The 16,903-nt window shown below is 46.2% G+C and overlaps 12 protein-coding genes across 12 annotated transcripts; 6 read left to right on the plus strand and 6 right to left on the minus strand.

Annotated features, from left to right (window-relative positions):
• Window positions 1–170: 170 nt before the first annotated feature.
• KL928_001956 (uncharacterized protein) lies at window positions 171–464 on the minus strand (the record flags this gene model as incomplete). The annotated part of the gene is made up of 1 exon (XM_043202378.1): window positions 171–464. One exon carries the CDS (start codon window positions 462–464, stop codon window positions 171–173), a length of 294 nt encoding a protein of 97 aa, XP_043061233.1.
• Window positions 465–709: 245 nt separating this feature from the next.
• KL928_001957 (uncharacterized protein) lies at window positions 710–1,174 on the plus strand (the record flags this gene model as incomplete). Its single annotated transcript, XM_043202379.1, has 1 exon — window positions 710–1,174. The coding sequence occupies one exon, from the start codon at window positions 710–712 to the stop codon at window positions 1,172–1,174; it is 465 nt and encodes a 154-aa protein (XP_043061234.1).
• Window positions 1,175–1,217: 43 nt separating this feature from the next.
• Window positions 1,218–2,723, minus strand: KL928_001958 (uncharacterized protein; the record flags this gene model as incomplete). Its single annotated transcript, XM_043202380.1, has 1 exon — window positions 1,218–2,723. The coding sequence occupies one exon, from the start codon at window positions 2,721–2,723 to the stop codon at window positions 1,218–1,220; it is 1,506 nt and encodes a 501-aa protein (XP_043061235.1).
• Window positions 2,724–3,431: 708 nt separating this feature from the next.
• KL928_001959 (uncharacterized protein) lies at window positions 3,432–5,189 on the plus strand (the record flags this gene model as incomplete). The annotated part of the gene is made up of 1 exon (XM_043202381.1): window positions 3,432–5,189. The coding sequence occupies one exon, from the start codon at window positions 3,432–3,434 to the stop codon at window positions 5,187–5,189; it is 1,758 nt and encodes a 585-aa protein (XP_043061236.1).
• A 43-nt stretch (window positions 5,190–5,232) lies between these two features.
• On the minus strand, window positions 5,233–6,216 carry KL928_001960 (uncharacterized protein; the record flags this gene model as incomplete). The annotated part of the gene is made up of 1 exon (XM_043202383.1): window positions 5,233–6,216. One exon carries the CDS (start codon window positions 6,214–6,216, stop codon window positions 5,233–5,235), a length of 984 nt encoding a protein of 327 aa, XP_043061237.1.
• Window positions 6,217–6,449: 233 nt separating this feature from the next.
• Window positions 6,450–7,745, plus strand: KL928_001961 (uncharacterized protein; the record flags this gene model as incomplete). Its single annotated transcript, XM_043202384.1, has 1 exon — window positions 6,450–7,745. The coding sequence occupies one exon, from the start codon at window positions 6,450–6,452 to the stop codon at window positions 7,743–7,745; it is 1,296 nt and encodes a 431-aa protein (XP_043061238.1).
• A 148-nt stretch (window positions 7,746–7,893) lies between these two features.
• KL928_001962 (uncharacterized protein) lies at window positions 7,894–9,285 on the minus strand (the record flags this gene model as incomplete). Its single annotated transcript, XM_043202385.1, has 1 exon — window positions 7,894–9,285. The coding sequence occupies one exon, from the start codon at window positions 9,283–9,285 to the stop codon at window positions 7,894–7,896; it is 1,392 nt and encodes a 463-aa protein (XP_043061239.1).
• Window positions 9,286–9,455: 170 nt separating this feature from the next.
• KL928_001963 (uncharacterized protein) lies at window positions 9,456–10,964 on the minus strand (the record flags this gene model as incomplete). Its single annotated transcript, XM_043202386.1, has 1 exon — window positions 9,456–10,964. The coding sequence occupies one exon, from the start codon at window positions 10,962–10,964 to the stop codon at window positions 9,456–9,458; it is 1,509 nt and encodes a 502-aa protein (XP_043061240.1).
• A 208-nt stretch (window positions 10,965–11,172) lies between these two features.
• On the plus strand, window positions 11,173–11,871 carry KL928_001964 (uncharacterized protein; the record flags this gene model as incomplete). Its single annotated transcript, XM_043202387.1, has 1 exon — window positions 11,173–11,871. The coding sequence occupies one exon, from the start codon at window positions 11,173–11,175 to the stop codon at window positions 11,869–11,871; it is 699 nt and encodes a 232-aa protein (XP_043061241.1).
• Window positions 11,872–11,892: 21 nt separating this feature from the next.
• KL928_001965 (uncharacterized protein) lies at window positions 11,893–12,660 on the minus strand (the record flags this gene model as incomplete). Its single annotated transcript, XM_043202388.1, has 1 exon — window positions 11,893–12,660. The coding sequence occupies one exon, from the start codon at window positions 12,658–12,660 to the stop codon at window positions 11,893–11,895; it is 768 nt and encodes a 255-aa protein (XP_043061242.1).
• Window positions 12,661–12,723: 63 nt separating this feature from the next.
• Window positions 12,724–14,226, plus strand: KL928_001966 (uncharacterized protein; the record flags this gene model as incomplete). The annotated part of the gene is made up of 1 exon (XM_043202389.1): window positions 12,724–14,226. The coding sequence occupies one exon, from the start codon at window positions 12,724–12,726 to the stop codon at window positions 14,224–14,226; it is 1,503 nt and encodes a 500-aa protein (XP_043061243.1).
• Window positions 14,227–14,282: 56 nt separating this feature from the next.
• On the plus strand, window positions 14,283–16,901 carry KL928_001967 (uncharacterized protein; the record flags this gene model as incomplete). Its single annotated transcript, XM_043202390.1, has 1 exon — window positions 14,283–16,901. The coding sequence occupies one exon, from the start codon at window positions 14,283–14,285 to the stop codon at window positions 16,899–16,901; it is 2,619 nt and encodes an 872-aa protein (XP_043061244.1).
• Window positions 16,902–16,903: the final 2 nt, after the last annotated feature.

Here is a 16,903-nt window from a genome sequence, read left to right on the forward strand (position 1 = left end):
AAAAATTATCGTGTCGTTCGGGGTACCGTGACGTAACAAAAGCCCGGCTTTCAATTGTTTTGATTACGTAATCCCAGCCGATCGAAGGTTACCTTGGCTCCTGCGGATCGTATCACCGGACGATGCTACAGGCATGTCAGCCTTTCTGATATCTGATATTAACTTCTAAATTAGTTCTGGACGGCAGAGAGGATGTCGGAGTCACCAGCATCAAGAATGGCAAGGGTTCCGACTCTGAAAAGTTTACCACAAGCAGTACCAAGCTCGTTGTTTCCACCTTGGAAGTAGTAGATGGCAGTCTTGGACAACATGGCGTAGTACTCCAACTCAGACTTTCTCAAGACTGGGGTGTTGGCAGCAATGATGATCAGCTTAGCCTTGCCTTGTCTCAGGGACTTGACAACGGACTTGTAGCCGAGGGTGAACTTACCCGACTTCATAGCCAGGGCCAACTTGGCGTTCATGTTCTCTGAGTTCTTCTTGGATTTAGGTGCCTAGCATGGTTAGTTACGGAGAGAGATAAAGGATACTGACCATCTCTGTGTTTTCACTCCGGTCTTAAGCTTGGTGATGAAATTTTTTTTTAGAGGTTTGAAAAATAACTACCTCTGAAAGACAGTCACACTAAGTTTCCGCATTGGGTTTCTAAAATTTTTCGACCCTCACGCTCTCTAGATTTTTTTCTCAGCAAGAATCTTTTCTCATCAAGATGAAGGTTGAAGTTGACTCGTTCTCCGGCTCGAAGATCTACCCGGGCAGAGGTACTCTGTTTGTGAGAGGTGACTCGAAGGTGTTCAGATTCCAAAACTCCAAGAGCGCCTCCCTTTTCCATCAAAGAAAGAACCCAAGAAGAATCTCCTGGACTGTTTTGTTCAGAAGACACCACAAGAAGGGTATCACTGAGGAAGTTTCCAAGAAGAGAAGCAGAAAGGCGATCAAGCACCAAAGAGCTGTTGTCGGTGCTTCTCTCGATTTGATCAAAGAAAGACGTGCCTTGAAGCCAGAACAAAGAAAGGCCACCAGGGAAGTGGCTGCTATCAAGGAGAAGGAAAAGAAGCAAGCTAGAAAAGAGAAGAAGAAGGCCGAGAAGGCTGCACAGGTTGCTACTGGCGCCAAGATCTCTAAACAGCAGGCCAAGGGTGCTTTCCAGAAAGTCCATGCTACCTCCCGTTAGTATTTGATAATGAAGATCAAGTAAAGTGTACAAAAGTTGTAATTCACTGCTGTTCGTATATTTCGTCCAGCCTTTCGATCGGCAGTCCTTTAGTCTCCGGGACCAGGCAGTACACCAATGCGAATCCGGTGACGTTGAAGAAAAAGAACACGAATCCGATACCAAAGCCAAAGGCCTCTGTCAGCGGCGGTGTGATCAGGGTCATGACGAATGTCACTAGCCAGCTCATCGATCCGCAGATGGACATTGCTTTCACCTTGATGGATATCGGATACAGTTCGGAAACAACCACGCCGCTCAACGGTCCCCATGTAGTAGCAAACACTCCTATGAATCCACATGAAACCGACACCATAACGACTCCCATAGCCACGTTCATGTTGGAATTCGAGAACATGCTTACTATGGTGAATAGCAGCATGAAGCACGCGAGTAGCACAGACCCGATCATCAGCAAGCTGGTGCGCCTGAAGCGATCGACGATGAACAGGGACACCACCGAAAACACCAGGTTCACGAATCCAAAGAAAATTGGAACGAGGTATGGGTTTGTGAGGCCAATTGTAGCAAAGATCGTGGTGCCAAAGAAAAAGAAGTAGTTTATGCCTGTAAGCTGCTGGCAGCAGAGCACACTGATGCCGGTCAGCGTGCGCAGCAGATACTTGGGCTCTCCTTTTCGGATCGAGTTCTTTTCCTTAGGATTGGCATCCTCGTCCTCGTAGCTGTGGTTGTTGAACATGAGGGCGACTATCCGGAGCACCCCTGGGTCATTCACTCCTAAAGAACGTGCTCGAGCTACCGACATTTTGGACTTTTCCACCAAATTGCGACTTGTGAGATACCAGTATGGAGACTCCGGTACAAACCAAATCAAAACGCAGACTGCAATCGCCCAAAAGAGCCCTTGGATCAGGGGCACTTTAAACTGCAACGTGTTGGTGTTGTCGAAGAGGGACTGACTCAAATACATAGTGACTGCTCCAATCTGAATGCCAACGGTGGTGAGCAACTGCTGGATGCATATCATGCCACCTCGCATACTGGTAGGCGCCAGCTCACTGATCAACATGGGACAGGTCACGCATATAATGCCGTTGGCCATTCCGTTGAACGCCCGTCCAAACATCACCTGGATCCACACGGTCGCGGTAATAGTCACCATGTTTCCCACAGCGTAGATGACGCCTGCTGAGAAAATTGTCGGTCTGAGCCCAAAGGGCGTGATTAGCGAAATGCTAAGGATGCCACCAACGAACCCGCCCAGACTGGAAATACCAATCAGAGCTCCTTTGGTGATGCTGTGGAACGCAATCTGACCGCCAGTCCGGTTATCAGCAAAAGTGTTGATGAAGGCAGGCATGTCGATCATACCCCCAATAGTTCCAATGTCGTATCCAAAGATCAGTCCCCCGGTAGCTATGATGGAGCTGAAAATGATGATCGGCCAGGTAGACCCCATATCGTCCTGATCTGAAGACTCATCCTGTTCATCGACTTTTCTGCGCGGCTCCCCAGACAATCCGGGAGGAACAAACGATATCTCGCTCATGAAGAATGCTCATGTCCGCGGTAGGGATATATTTTGCTCCTTAGCGCGAGGGCCCCGGAGAAAACACCCATACACCGGCAGCATGGGGCGCCAGAGAGGCTGGATTCCTGTTTCGGTAATGATAATCTACGTTTTGGCGTCTTTGCTTGGAAGTATACGTAATACCTGAAGTAGAGCTATGTCATTTCCACTGTTTGGAGGCAAGGCTGAAATGACAGAAGCAGAGTATTAAATGTAGTCCAAATTTAATTTTCCGAAATACAGGTCTAAAGAAATAAAACTCATCACTTCTGTTTTGTGGACATAATATTGAACGACCCCTGTTTGGGGATATTCATGAAAGGCGTCTAATGGTGTTTCAGGAAGCAATATTATGGCACTACTACTTTGCGGAAGAGTTGGTCCTGCCACTTTTTACCACACACTGCCCAATTTCCCAATTAGGAAGCCAGCCATCTCTATATGGTCTGAGCTAAGATTTTAGTTGCATATAAAACAATAGGAGGTAGGATGGCTATCAGTGCTACCGGCTTTTTTGGGTAGCAGGATTAAAGTTTGAATGGTTTGGTATAAAGAAGTCTTTGTTGCCAGAGAATATTCCCTCTAAGCGATGGCTTGATATTACCAGTCTAGATACCTTATAAATAGTCTGCCCCAAGGTCCTGAAAATTTGCGCACACCCACACTCACTTATACATTCTTTACCATATGCGTGTTTCAGTCGCTCTTTTAACTGTTCTTGCTGCTGTGCAGGCGGCCCCTGTGCCATTGGCCAAGGTGGTCACCAGGATGCACACAGCCGATGCCGTGACCACTACACAAGACAACTACTACACGGTGACGTCCACCATTCCAATCGTTGAGATTCTTATTTCCAACGGTGTCACGTACACCAACACTCTTCTAACTATTGCTTCCGGAAGCGATATCGATGCTGTTCAGCCAACTACAACCGTGGTTGCCAAGGAGCCAACTGCGGCTGCCAGCCAGACTAGTGACTCAGTGGCCGTCGAGACACAGACCAGCAATCCGGTGCCGACTGACACCAGCATTTCTAGCACTTCTACGAGTTCGAGCCAGGATTCGTCTGTCTCTGTGTCTTCTACCTCTGAGTCATCTAGTGGCTCGCCCACCGCAGCCACCACCGCAGCCACCACCACAGCCACCACTGCAGCCACCAGCGAAGCTACCACCGAGGCATCCAGCACTACCAGCTCCGAGGATTTCGATCTCGTCGGATCTGTCAACGTCGAAAACACGTCTACCAGCACGAGCGAGACTAGCTCGACTAGTTCGACCAGCTCAAGCTCTTCTGTGACTACGACCGAGGCCTCTAGCACCGCGTCTCCATCCTCTACGGCCGAGCCTTCAAGCTCCACCGAGGCCTCTAGCTCGACTACCGCGGCATCAACGTCGAGTGAAACATCTTCTACAGAGCAGACGTCCTCCTCAACTGAGCAAACAACTTCCTCGACCGAAGCACCAAGCTCAACCATCGAGTCATCGTCTACGACGACTTCGTCTTCGTCGTCTTCGTCATCATCGTCCTTGACTACGTCCTCGACAACTTCGTCTTCGAGCTCTGAGTCATCAAGCTCTACAGCAAGCTCGACGACGTCGTCTGTGTCGTCTACCTCTTCGTCGTCGGCAGCTTCTACCGTCACTCCTTCTGCCATCGTGTACTCTCCATACACCGACTCAGGATCCTGTAAGGACTACGACACCGTGGAAAGCGACTTGTCCTTGATTCAGTCCAAGGGAATCGGCGAAGTCAGAATTTACGGAAACGACTGCAACTATCTCACTACCGTGCTCCCAATCTGCGCAAACAAAGGAATCAAAGTCGACCAGGGCTTCTACATCAGCTCTTCCGGCGTGGACTCCATTGACGACGCTGTCACTGAGTTGATCGCGGCCGTCCAGGACTCGTCTTCAGGATTCGACTGGGACCTCTTCTCTTTCTTCAGCGTCGGTAACGAGGTCATCAGCAACGGCTACGCTACGGTCAGCGACCTGATCAGCAAAATCAGCTCTGTCAAGTCGCAGCTGCAAAGCGGTGGTTACACAGGAAAGGTTACCACCGCCGAACCACCTAGCTCGTACCAGAGCTACCCAGAACTGTGCACGAGCTCCGGTATCGACTTTGTTGGCATCAACGCTCACGCCTACTTCGATCAGTACATCAGTGCAGCAGACGCAGGAACCTTCCTTACCGACCAGGTCAAGGTGACTCAGGAAGCTTGTCCGAACATGGATGTCAAGGTGGTAGAAACCGGATATCCAAGTCAGGGAAAGCAGAATGGAGGAAACATACCGTCTCCAGAGAACCAGAAAACAGCCATCAAGAAGATCCTCGAGGACTTTGGCTCCGATGTGACTATTCTGACGACCTACAATGACTTCTGGAAAGACCCAGGTCCTTACGGAATCGAACAATATTTCGGAGTGATCGATATTCTGGAGTAATTAATTATGCGCATTTAAATTAAGGTATTTCAAGAGAGTTCAGCTAGAAATCAATAACTTTTTTCGGGAAAAACTCATCAATCAGCTCGAGATAGTAGTCTTTGACCTCGTCGATGTCGCACTTCTTGTCCGTCTTTGAGTAAAGGTCGTAAGGGTTGAATTCCTTGACAGCCCTGAGCATCTCTTCGTCACGCTCGTTCATTAAATATTTGTAGGCACCTTCCTGGTGCCATGGATAGAAGGAGTGATATCTGATCATCGCAAGCGCTTGTGGAGGCAGATGACTTTGCTCCTTCGCCAGGTGATACATATACTCATCGTGTCCCCAACTCAGCATGACATTCTCAAGACCACAATGAGGAGAATAAATACCGTATTTTGTGTTGTAGAGCGGATTGTTGTAGTCTGGATTGGCTTTAAAAAATTCGTAGTGTATTATTTTGGTTGAAAAGCGACATCCAACAGGGAACGTATCGCCGACGACGTCCCACTGGCCCTTCGAGTCGTAGAAATAGAGCAGTTTGCCAAGGTCATGAATAAGGCCGACGAGCTGAAACCATCGCGGTTTATTGTCTTTTCTAATCGCCTCTGCTGTCTGTAGCGCATGCTCTATCTGTGAAAGTTCGGTGTCAGGATCGCTCTCGTCCAAGAGGTTGTTGAGTTTCAGCAAGGCGTCCCATATAGTCATCCTGTCTCGGATCTTGGTCTTGAAGTTTATTCGAGCCTGTATGTTGTACGCTACCGTTTGAAACTCGTGTTGCTCTTTGTAAAACTGCTTCACACGATCATATGCGAGGTCATATTGACGATATTCCCTGTAGGTTGAGTTTAGAAGCACACTAGGCACTTGAGTCGCTGCCTTTTCCAACTCTTGTAGTTGCTGTTCCTTGTCTTCTTTTTTCTCTTCCAACTGCTTTATCTTCTGCTTCAGCTGGTTGAGCTCCTGTATATCTTCATCCAGCTGCTCCAGAAGACGGGACTTGTCCAAATTCTGGTACTGAACCTTTGGTTTTTCTATTTTGGACATGAAAAAGAAATCGTCACAAGACAAATTTCTTGTACCATGCTTATGTTCTAGAAGTGGGGTCGGGAATAAAAAAACGGGTTTTTTCGCTTCTACGTTACGGTTATATAGATACTATTTCGTCATGTACACAGCTGTTCAACAATAATAGCATTACAGTATCACATGTGATTGGGTCGACGCGACCGGAAAAAAAAATTATTTCAGAATATTCGATAAGCTGTTATAGAAAAAACATGGCCGGACCCAAAACCTCGAAGGAGACCAAAGAGTCAGCGTCCCCTTCTGCTCCTGCTGCAGAGGAAAAGCCGACAATTGTCGTCAATGAGAAAGAACGCAAGAAACAAGCCTTCATCGTAAGAACTATTTGGACCCTTGTTATGATTTTCGGTATGTTCTTCATAATCTGTGCAGGCCACTTCTGGACTATCATGCTGGTCCTAGTTCTCCAGGTGCTGGTTTTCAAAGAGCTTATCTCCATCACGAGTGAGAGAGCAAAAAACCAGGACCTCAAGTACACAGGGTATCTCAATTGGTACTTGCTAATCACCACTATTGCCTACTTGGAAGGCAAATCGCTCATCACATACACCATCAACTTTTTGATCGACTCCAACTACTTTTCTGTTTTGGCGATGAAGTTCATTATCCATCAGAAATTCGTCTCGTACTGCTCGTACGTCTTCGCCTTTGTGTTCTTTGTCTCTACTCTGAAGAAAGGCTACTTGAAATTCCAGTTTGCACAATTGTGCATCACCCATATGATCTTGCTGTTGGTGATCTTCCAAGGCCATTGTATCGTCAATAATATCCTTCATGGCATGATTTGGTTCTTGCTGCCGGTCGGACTTGTGATCACCAACGATATTTTTGCCTACATTTGCGGAATCACTTTTGGTAGAACTCAACTCATCTCCATTTCTCCCAAAAAGACTGTTGAAGGGTTTGTTGGAGCATGGATTTGCACCACATTTGCATCGATTGTTCTCACTTACTACTTGTGCAATTACAACTACTTCATTTGCCCAATCGAAAACTACAACGATTTGCAGGTTAACTGTTTGACTGGTGTCTCCTGTGAACCAAATCCCGTGTTCATCCACCAGATCTACAAAATTCCAGCCGATGTGGCGAAAATAGTTGGGAAAGAATATGTCCAAATCAAACCAATCTATCTCCATGCTACCATCTTGTCTCTCTTTGCCTCGTTGATTGCTCCGTTTGGAGGCTTCTTCGCTTCTGGCCTCAAGCGTGCGTTCAAGATCAAAGACTTTGGTGATACGATCCCAGGTCATGGAGGAGTCACCGATAGAATGGACTGCCAGTTCCTGATGGGCTCCTTCTCGTACTTGTATTACGAAACTTTCATCTCGACACATCACCTCAACGTTGGAAACCTTCTGCAGACAATTGTTATTAACCTTTCGGGTCCTGATATTCTGATTCTTGTCAAGAGTTTGCACACTTACTTGTTTAAGATCGGCATGATCTCAGAAGACGTTTATGGCCAGTTGGTGGAACTCCTGACTTAATATAGTCCACTCCCTCGATTTAGCTACTTCGGTGCTACAGCCCTTTTCTTAATTGTCATTCGAAAGTCCAGCAACCTATACATAGTACAATTAACCAAAACCATAACCGGGACCATCCCAAACTCTCCGGAGCCGTAATGGACTCAAACTAAAACCAGGGTATTTCAAAACTATTGTACCATTGTAGAAATTTATCGTGTAATATCGTGTTGAATTCTCTGACTCCATGAGCTGACAGCTTGAACTGTGTGTGTAAATGTGAGCCTACATTGCTGAAGGAGAGGCAGGATTCTCTGTATAGGCTGCAAGCAAACGAGACCCATTTTCTGCGAATCAGCGGCAATCGTTGGCGAATATATTTGAGCGCACGAGTGGAATTCTTCAAGGACCTCTGTCCGGATTCCAATAACTTCCCTTGAGCAATGTCTTTGAACTCCACTAGCGAAGAAAGCCCTTTAGGTATATCTAAGTACCGTTGAGACAACATTGAAGAGACGGTTTTCACTTTAGTCAAGAGTTCCTTCAAGCGCTCATCGCCACGCTCAATTGCAACTTTCCCGTCTCTCGCAAAAGCTAAAGCAGTACCACCGGCCCAAAGCCGAGCCTGAAAGAGAAAATTATCTGCAAATTGGAGCCCTTTCCTCATGTTGTACCCCCATTCCTTAGTCAGTCGACGTAATACTAAACCTGTGTCCCCCAGCTTCTCGATGGAAAGCTCTTTAGCCTGAGCAAGTACCTTCAAGCTTGTCGAAAAGTTCTCCTTCATAGCGCTCCCGAACCTGCGAGACCACTCTAGTCCCTTCTCGCCTAATTCAAGTCTTTGTTCCTTTGCCCAAAGAAGTCCGCTATAAGCTTCAGCCAGCGCGCCTTCGCCAAACATTTCCCTTCCGAATTTGAGATGGCTCTCGAAAGTTATGAGGTCCTGATCTTGAAATGAGCAGCGAGTTTCATACGCTTTGCGCTCTTCAAAATACTGCTTTAAGCACCCCATTTTGGTATCTAAACCCTTGACTAGACAGTCTTGAAGTGTCATTCTCATATTCTCAGACACAGCAGAGCAGTCCACGTCCTTAGTTCTGAATACCGTTCCTCCAACCAACATGGTCAGGGCAAGTCCTAGTGCGGCAATACAATGCCACGATTTCAATTTATCCCGCTTCAAAGATTTCACATGGTCGATAAGTGTAGTGAGAGACTCATCGGGTGCACCCCGATCTTCAGCAACTTCTTCTGGCCCCTTATCCAGTTCAATTCGAGGCACCGAGAAGTGTGATCCGTTAAGTTCGTTTTTGAGCGTAGAAACCGAAGCTCGAATCTCTTTGTTATGTTCTTCCCGTTCTCCATCATCGCTGGATACAACGTCATCATAAGCGACTGATTGTGAGTCGCTCCCAGTCACAATGGACCAAGAATCATCTGAGGAAAGCTCTTGGGGGGTTAAGATGTCTGAAACATTATTGGTGCTGCCGTTATTGTGCGGTGTAGCGCTATCTGGTGTAGCTAGACCTGAGGAAGAGCTCGATGCTTCCTTCGTGGCCATCTTGTGTCTTACTATCAAATCGGGCTGCGCTTAATATTTGAACGCTCGTGCTTTGTGTTTTAATTGGATGGCAAAAGCGGCAGGAAGAGGAAAAGATAAGGGAATTTCTTGTAAACTTGTGGCGTATGTGGCAGTGCACTAAAAATAAATACGTTTAATATTTTGACATATCACCTATTATAGCAGCCTTCCCAAGCTTCCAGATTTATCTGAATATATTCGCCCAAGTGTTTGTTGTACTCAACGACTAGCTGTGCTAAGTTTGATCTGAACCATTCGTGGAATTTCACGAGCTGGTCCCATATTTCGTCATTAATCTTCCCTAGTTCCTCTTCGAGAATCTCCTGTTGTCTTTCAAGTTGATATATCTTGAGTCGTAAATCGTAAATACGGTTTTTGCGCGTTTGATCTGGATTAGAGTCTGTGTACTTCAGTATGACATTGTTGATCTTCTTGATTCCGGGTATTTTCCCATAAAATGGCTTTTTGGCGTTCACATAAAGAGCAGATTGTAGCTCTGCATCCGTGAGCGGCGCTTCTGCGCTAGAATTACCAGATTGCTCTGAGCCAGTTGCCCGCGACGCAAGAGCATCAATTCTGGATATTTCCTCCTCCTGTTTCTGATATTCTTTGTACTTGGCGCGCGAGTCTTGCAACGACTTCTCCACCACCTTGAGTTGCACAGCCTTGTTTCGGTTGTACTGGATGATTTTCTTAGCTATTTTGGTGAAGTTCTTGAGCTCAATGAGCTTGTCTAAAAGGCCCAGATTTGTTGCCTCAGAAAGCTGGTTGGCATAAATTAAGGATCTGTCAAACACTCTACCAACGTTTTCAATGGAGTTTGAATCCTGAATCAGTGACAATGCTTTGAAGGATGATCCAAGCTCCGTTAGATCGGGAGACATCTCAGTGAAGTGCTTGACAAGCCGTTTGTTGATGCGCGAGATGTTATCAAGCACTGTCTCATACTTGGAAAACTTGTTTTCGAACTTGACAAAGTTTTCAAATTGTTCTTCGCCAGCTAGCTCTGGAAATGAGCCAAAATTTGAAGCAGATGGCACGGGAAGAGTAAGGTATATCTGATTTTCAAGGTTTGAAAGCGGATCAAACGGCGCCAGCTTGTAAATTGATGTCTTGTAAAGAATCTGGTTTTCTTTAAATGCAAGAAAGTCGCTAAAATTGGTCTCTGGGTCGAGAAAGCTAAGAAAATAGCGACATTTCTTGATCTGGTCAATAGCCAAACATCGGTTCAGAAACACACCGAGCATCCGTTTTCGATACTCGACTAGGTTCAATGGGTTATTGTTGTTTGCTGAGGTGCCGTTCGCGGTTGGAAAATGTGACTCGAGTGACTTGGCAGTAGTGGACGTCAAATTTGATGCTAATGTTTGTTTTTCGGGGATCGGAGGAATTAACAATGTGGGGAAGGTCTTAATCAAACACGTACGCAGCATCTCAAACTCACTATATCGTCTTTTGACCATTAGAGGCCCAACTTTTATCGTATACACGATATAACTCTGCAGATGGTTATGCGTCTCGTTCGATTTGGAGGCTTCTGTAATGTGCAATTCGAGGTGGGGGTCGGAGTCAAGTATTTCGGTCACCCTTGAAGGCGCCAGAAAGTCCTTTCTCGTAATAATTGAAGTGGTCGAGTCCACTACTTTCGAATTGTCCATACTGTAAGAAGTTTAGATGAAAAAGCCCTTCAATTTATTTTGCCATGTATCCAAGTGTAAGATTACTTAAGCAGTCAACGAATATATTGTGATGAGACAAGTCTCGGTTCCTCTCTCTTCCATAGGGAGGATCGCTAAATACCACCTCTATGGGTGTCTCGCTTTTGTGTTAATATTTGGAGAATCGAATGTGGTAGCCAAGATCGCCATGGCTGCGTATGTCGGCGTTTACACTATGGTTCTGTTTTGCTATGGATCAATTGTTTATGTCAAATCTTTCCAGTCTGTGCCGGAAACGCGTGGAGGTCTGGTCAAGGCGGGGCTCAATTTGTTACCCTTACTAGTGGAAAAGGTGTCCCGGATGCTCATAGGCTGTTTTCAGCTTCTTTTCCGGTTGCTCCGTCTGTCGTCTGGAACGAGCCCGGTCAACGAGCTGTTGGTCGCCTATGCCATTGTCAGCGTTCGGAAACTCATTGCTTTGGTTTCTTGGGCATATATAACTCAGCAAGACGATAACAGTGTTCACATGAAGGCGTTTTTGGTGTTTTGTGTGATGAATATCACGCAGAACAGATTCATACTGAAAAATGACACGGCCAAAGGAGAGCGGGTGGATTGGAGAGAGGGATTAGCAAGTTTCCTGACCAGACCAACTAGAAACAGCAAACGTGAGGCCGAAAAGCTACATTTCCGCAGAAACACGCTCTTTGCTGCCAACGCGCTTTTCTCGGCTCTTCTATTCGTCTCCATGTTCAAGTACTACTCACAGTTCCAGGACAATTACTATAAAGTGATGAGCGTCCTCATAAGATTAATTCTGCTAGTGGACGTGGAGTTTCTGCGCACTTTGTGTGACGAATTTGCCGGGCTCGACGTCGTTATGGGCGGTGAGAAGAGTAACGTTTAGCACAGGAAATAACATGGTATATTAACGTCTATGTATTTTGGCGCGACCTAAAGGATCGAACTGCAGAACCACACCGTCCAAGAATTTGATCTTGACCGTTGGCCCGTGGTTGTGGATCATCCGTCGTTTTCGGCGTGCTCGTATCTCGTCCAGATCACCATCTGACTCGTCCCAACGGTCTTTGTCCAAGGTCGATTTGATCTGCGCCTCGAGCTGCTTCACCCGCTCATAGTTAAGAACGAAATGGACCAACTCTTTAACAGTTAACATGAACTTTATGTCCAATTCCAATGGATCGTTGACGTCATTTATCTTTGTGGTCTCTAGCAGAAACCGAAGTCTGTCGTCTTTTTGCTCTGCCTTGGACTCTCCAAGCTTAGCGAGCAGCTCCATGCAGTTTTGATACTCGCGCAACAGCTTGTTTCGGTCGTCACGGGCAAACCGTTTCTCCTCTTTCTCGCCCCTCTTGTGGAATGCCTCGAATAACGTCGAGTCCAGCGGATCCTTGTGGCGGTTTCCCTGCTTTGCTGGCGGCAAAGAACGCTGACGACTGCGTGCCTTCGTCCTTAGGTCCACCAGGTTTAGGGGATATCGCTCAACCGCGTCTTTGAAATCGTCCAGCTCGGGGTTGTGCCGAAGCCGTGCGCCGGCCGGCACTTTCGAAACAACGTTCAGAGTCAGCTGCTCAGATACCCCTGTTGCAAGGTAGCCATCGAAGTTGTACAGATCCGCCCTTTCGCGCTTGTCTTCGCCTCCGCGAAGAGACCGTCGGTGAGTCTCATCGCCCATACAATTACGTAACCGAGGATGCCATTTTTTAAAACATTTTAGCTGTGGTAAAAAGTGCTCGCCATGTCGAAATTCCGGGGAGTCACCTCGATCGGCATTGGAAACGCGTACCAGGGGGCTCGAGCAACCATAGACCTGCGTCCGAAGCCGACAAAGTTAGCCAATGGCGCGCGATTCCGGTCCAGACAGTTTGTCGCGTTCCTGCTTCTCTGGCTCTTTGTCGTGCACTATTTTGAGAGATGGCAAGTAAGCAGCATGATTAAGTCCTGCCGCTGGAAAAATTGGGAGAATTGGCCTTCAGGTGCCGATCCACATCATCTGGTCGTCGTCGGAGATCCTCAATTGGTGGACGACTTCTCGTATCCTACAAGAAACAGGATCTTGCTATATTTAACACAGCGGCTTAGCGACAACTATTTACACCGAAATCATCGGCTTTACCACCAGATCCTCAGTCCAGACACCACGCTATTTGTTGGAGACCTCTTTGATGGCGGCCGTGAGTGGGCCAACCCTGTTTGGTACGCAGAATACTCGCGCTTCCACAAAGTTTTTGATCCAGTGGAGTCAACAAGAACTCTGGCTCAAATTCCCGGAAACCACGATATCGGTTTTGGAAATGGAGTTGATATTGCCGTACTGAACCGCTTCAGAACATTTTTCGGCAACCCTAACGACTATCTCGTTCTGGGAAATCATACTCTCGTCCTTTTAGACACAATTTCTTTATCCTCAACAGAACACCCGGAGGTGAATAAAGATCCCACAGAATTTCTTGCGGCCCTGAGCCAAGATGACCACCCTGCAAAACAGTATCCTCGAATTCTGGTCAGCCACGTGCCGCTTTACAGGTTTACAGAATCTCAGACGTGCGGTCCACTGCGCGAATCGAAGAAACGGTTTCCAGTGATGCGCGGCAAGCAGTACCAGACAGTGATCGAGTACGAGCTGAGCCAGCGCATTTTAAACTCGATCAAACCAAAAGTCATCTTTTCTGGAGATGATCACGATTATTGTCACATTCGTCATCCCTTGGCAAACACGGGAGCCGTTCGCTCGGTAGCCGGCGAAGCATTTACTGACGAAATTACCGTCAAGTCATCTGCCATGACGGGAGGAATCAAGAGACCTGCTATCCAACTGCTTTCGCTGTATAATCCGCTAGATGGCGTTGCTGATCCAGACTTTGTTGTCGACGAAACAGGATCGTTGGTGGTGGCTCACGATACCTTGCGATCGAGGCTTTGCTATCTCCCAGACCCTTACCAGGGCCTCAGGTGGTACGGTTTTGTGATACTCCTAATGATTGCTTCCTTTGTGATGGTCTATATGTACCCTGAGAGCACAAGAAGACTGAACAGCCGCCTTAGAGACCGTCTGGGGGTCATCAAGCCGCTCTACGAGGACGATCTGGTGAAGAGACAGTCGATGAAATTGTCTTTGATGGACTTCCTGCTGGATTGGAATGTCCCCGAAAGACGCAACTGGAGGCTGTGTGTGATGCATGTGACAGCTAGTATCGCCATTTACGTATGTATCTTAAATAGGTACCATCACTCTATATAGCATAATCGACGCGACGATAACTGGTATCAAAATAAATTGAATTCATTTGTGCCCCTATGAATGCGGTAGACATGCCAGGCTGGCCTCGCCCGCCGATCAAGGTGATACCCGCCAATATTGTTCATACGATTGCAGTGAATATTAGCAATTTTCGAGATTTGCTGAACTTCAGCTTAGTTAACAAGTCCTGTTACAATGAGATCATAAATGACAACAAGTTGTGGATAGGATATCTGAAAACGATACACTGCTGGAAAAGGCATGGGAGTCAGGGGAACGAGATTGGGAAAGCAACAACCCGGAGGACCTCTGGAGATACTTCTTTGCTCATTGACGAAGAATTGACACCTATAAACTGTGTGTCCAAAAGCGTCTCGGACCCCAATTTAGCTCGCTTGGAGTTCATCAAAATCTACGAGATCATGGCGCCCATATCTAATGATCTTCTGGTGAAAAACTACTCCAATTTCCAGTCGCTTGCAGTGTTCAAAGAGTTCAATGATCCTTTTGACCAGTCCATGCTCTTTGCTGGTATCGGCAAATTCATACAAATATACAGGCATGAGGACAGGTACAGGAATATGGTCATCAGGCTTAATACGATTTTGGATCTGTTTGTAACATCAGTGATTCGAGAAATTGAAATACGGCTGAGACAAGAGGACTTCAAGGAGGCACGCAAATTGATCAGCGCACTTGACAATTTGAGTCTAGATATCGGCGACATCGAGGTGGACAGTTTGGAAGCTTTACTGGAGTTCTTCCTTGATAGATATGTTGAAACTTATTCATTTCTGTCATCCATGGACACCGTGGACCGCGTTCTCAAGAAGGCCACGCACAAGGCCCGCGGAGTCGTGAAAGGATACTATCTGGATTTTGTGGAAGTTGACACGATCTTTGATCAAGTTGCAAGCTTACTGAATAGTCAATTGAATGAAATTGATAGGATATTTGATACCAATGCCGATGAAGTGCCCATTGTGCTGAAGCTGATGGAGACATTTCTCGGAAACTACTTGATTGGGGGACTGGTTGAGAAGCTTCTAAATCGTGCAAAGCATGTTGATGGTCTTGATGAGCCAGAAGATTTAGCGGAGGAGCCAGAAGACGAGAAAACGGATCCACCCCATGTCAACATCATGAACGAGAACTCGCTCTATTTCCAGTGCGTTCCTTTTCTGCATCATAAGCTGCTGTCAACTTTTGCGAACTTGAACTATCCGCAAAGCTCAATGGACTCGTCCAAACAGGCCACGAAAATGGATTATTATCCGGTGATCACTGGATTTATCAATTTCTATTACGAGCCCCATCTGGTGGAGTTTTCCGATCAGCTACCAAAACAATGCCACCAGTCTCTCGTCCACTTAATAAACTCCTGGGAACTTAACAAAGTTGAGAATGAAAGAATGCTTGAACAAGAGATTCTCAAGTTTGTGGATGATTCCTCAGAAGCACAAACAAACCATACATTCGACATTTTCAGTAGTTTCACTAATATATTCAGACTCAAAGGAGCAAAGAAAACAGAAAAAGAGGAGGTTGAAAACGAGACAAGACTGACCAAGTTTGCTGCTAAACTACAAATTTTGACCACCAATGTTCAAAACATCAAATCGCTGGTCAGCATGGATTTGACAGTTCTAATTCTACAGCATGTCAAAAACAGCTACGACCTACTACTTGGATTGACGAAAAACTCTGCCACCTCTGACATTAAAGCCAGTATCTACAAAGTTTGTCAGGATATATTTATAGACATGCTTTCGACATTGATTGACCGCCATATAAAAAGCGGGTTCCAGGAAGCATTGACTCGATTAAAGGAGTACAATCCAGCAGAGCTGGATGTTAGTGTGGACTACACAGTGGAGCCACTTACCAACTTTATTGAGCTGGTTAATGTTGGAGACTTAATTTTACAAATGATCAACATTTTCTATAACGAAGAACTAGTGAAGAACGAGATTGTGGAAACGAAACCGCAAAAAAGCAGAGACTTTTTATCTTCCAACCAGTGCGAAAAAACCATATCGAAGCTCGAAATGATGCTTGATGCGTACGTCGCTGATGGACTTGATATCAGCATTGGTGTCATCATGAATGAGGTCAATATGTGCATTCTTAGGTCTCAGGTGAACGAGGGAACTTACAATCTGGTGAACATGGAGCAGATGGGGATTAAAAACGGAAAGCCAAGTGTTTACGTCAAGCAAACTGTTACCATACTGGAATCACATTTTAAAATGTTGTCGGAATCTATTGATAAGGCCATACTGGACATATTTAAAGAGGAGATTGGCGAGCGGTTTATTGCGACCTTTATAAAGCTTCTGACCAAAAAACTGATCATCTCAACCATAGGCGCGATCCAGTTCATCACCGATATCAACTATCTGTACGACTTTTTTGTCAGGTACAAAATTAAGCAGACGGTGCAGTATCTGGTGGCTTTCAAAAAAATCAGCCAGTTGTTTTTGATCGAGTGCGACGATAAAAAGAAATGCAAGGATCTTGGAAAGCTAGTGATAGACCTTGGAAGAGACAACGGTATTTTCAGTCCGGAAGAAGTGTATTCCTTTGTGAGTCGCCGCAGTGATTGGATTAGCATCAAACGGTCGGTGGACAAAATCATGTATGGTTTTGGACCCGATGATTGCATAATTGTATAAAT

Source organism: Ogataea angusta, assembly GCF_019207475.1.
Source record: "Ogataea angusta isolate 61-244 chromosome Unknown 61-244_NODE_3_length_881311_cov_93.026150, whole genome shotgun sequence".
NCBI lineage: Eukaryota > Fungi > Ascomycota > Pichiomycetes > Pichiales > Pichiaceae > Ogataea > Ogataea angusta.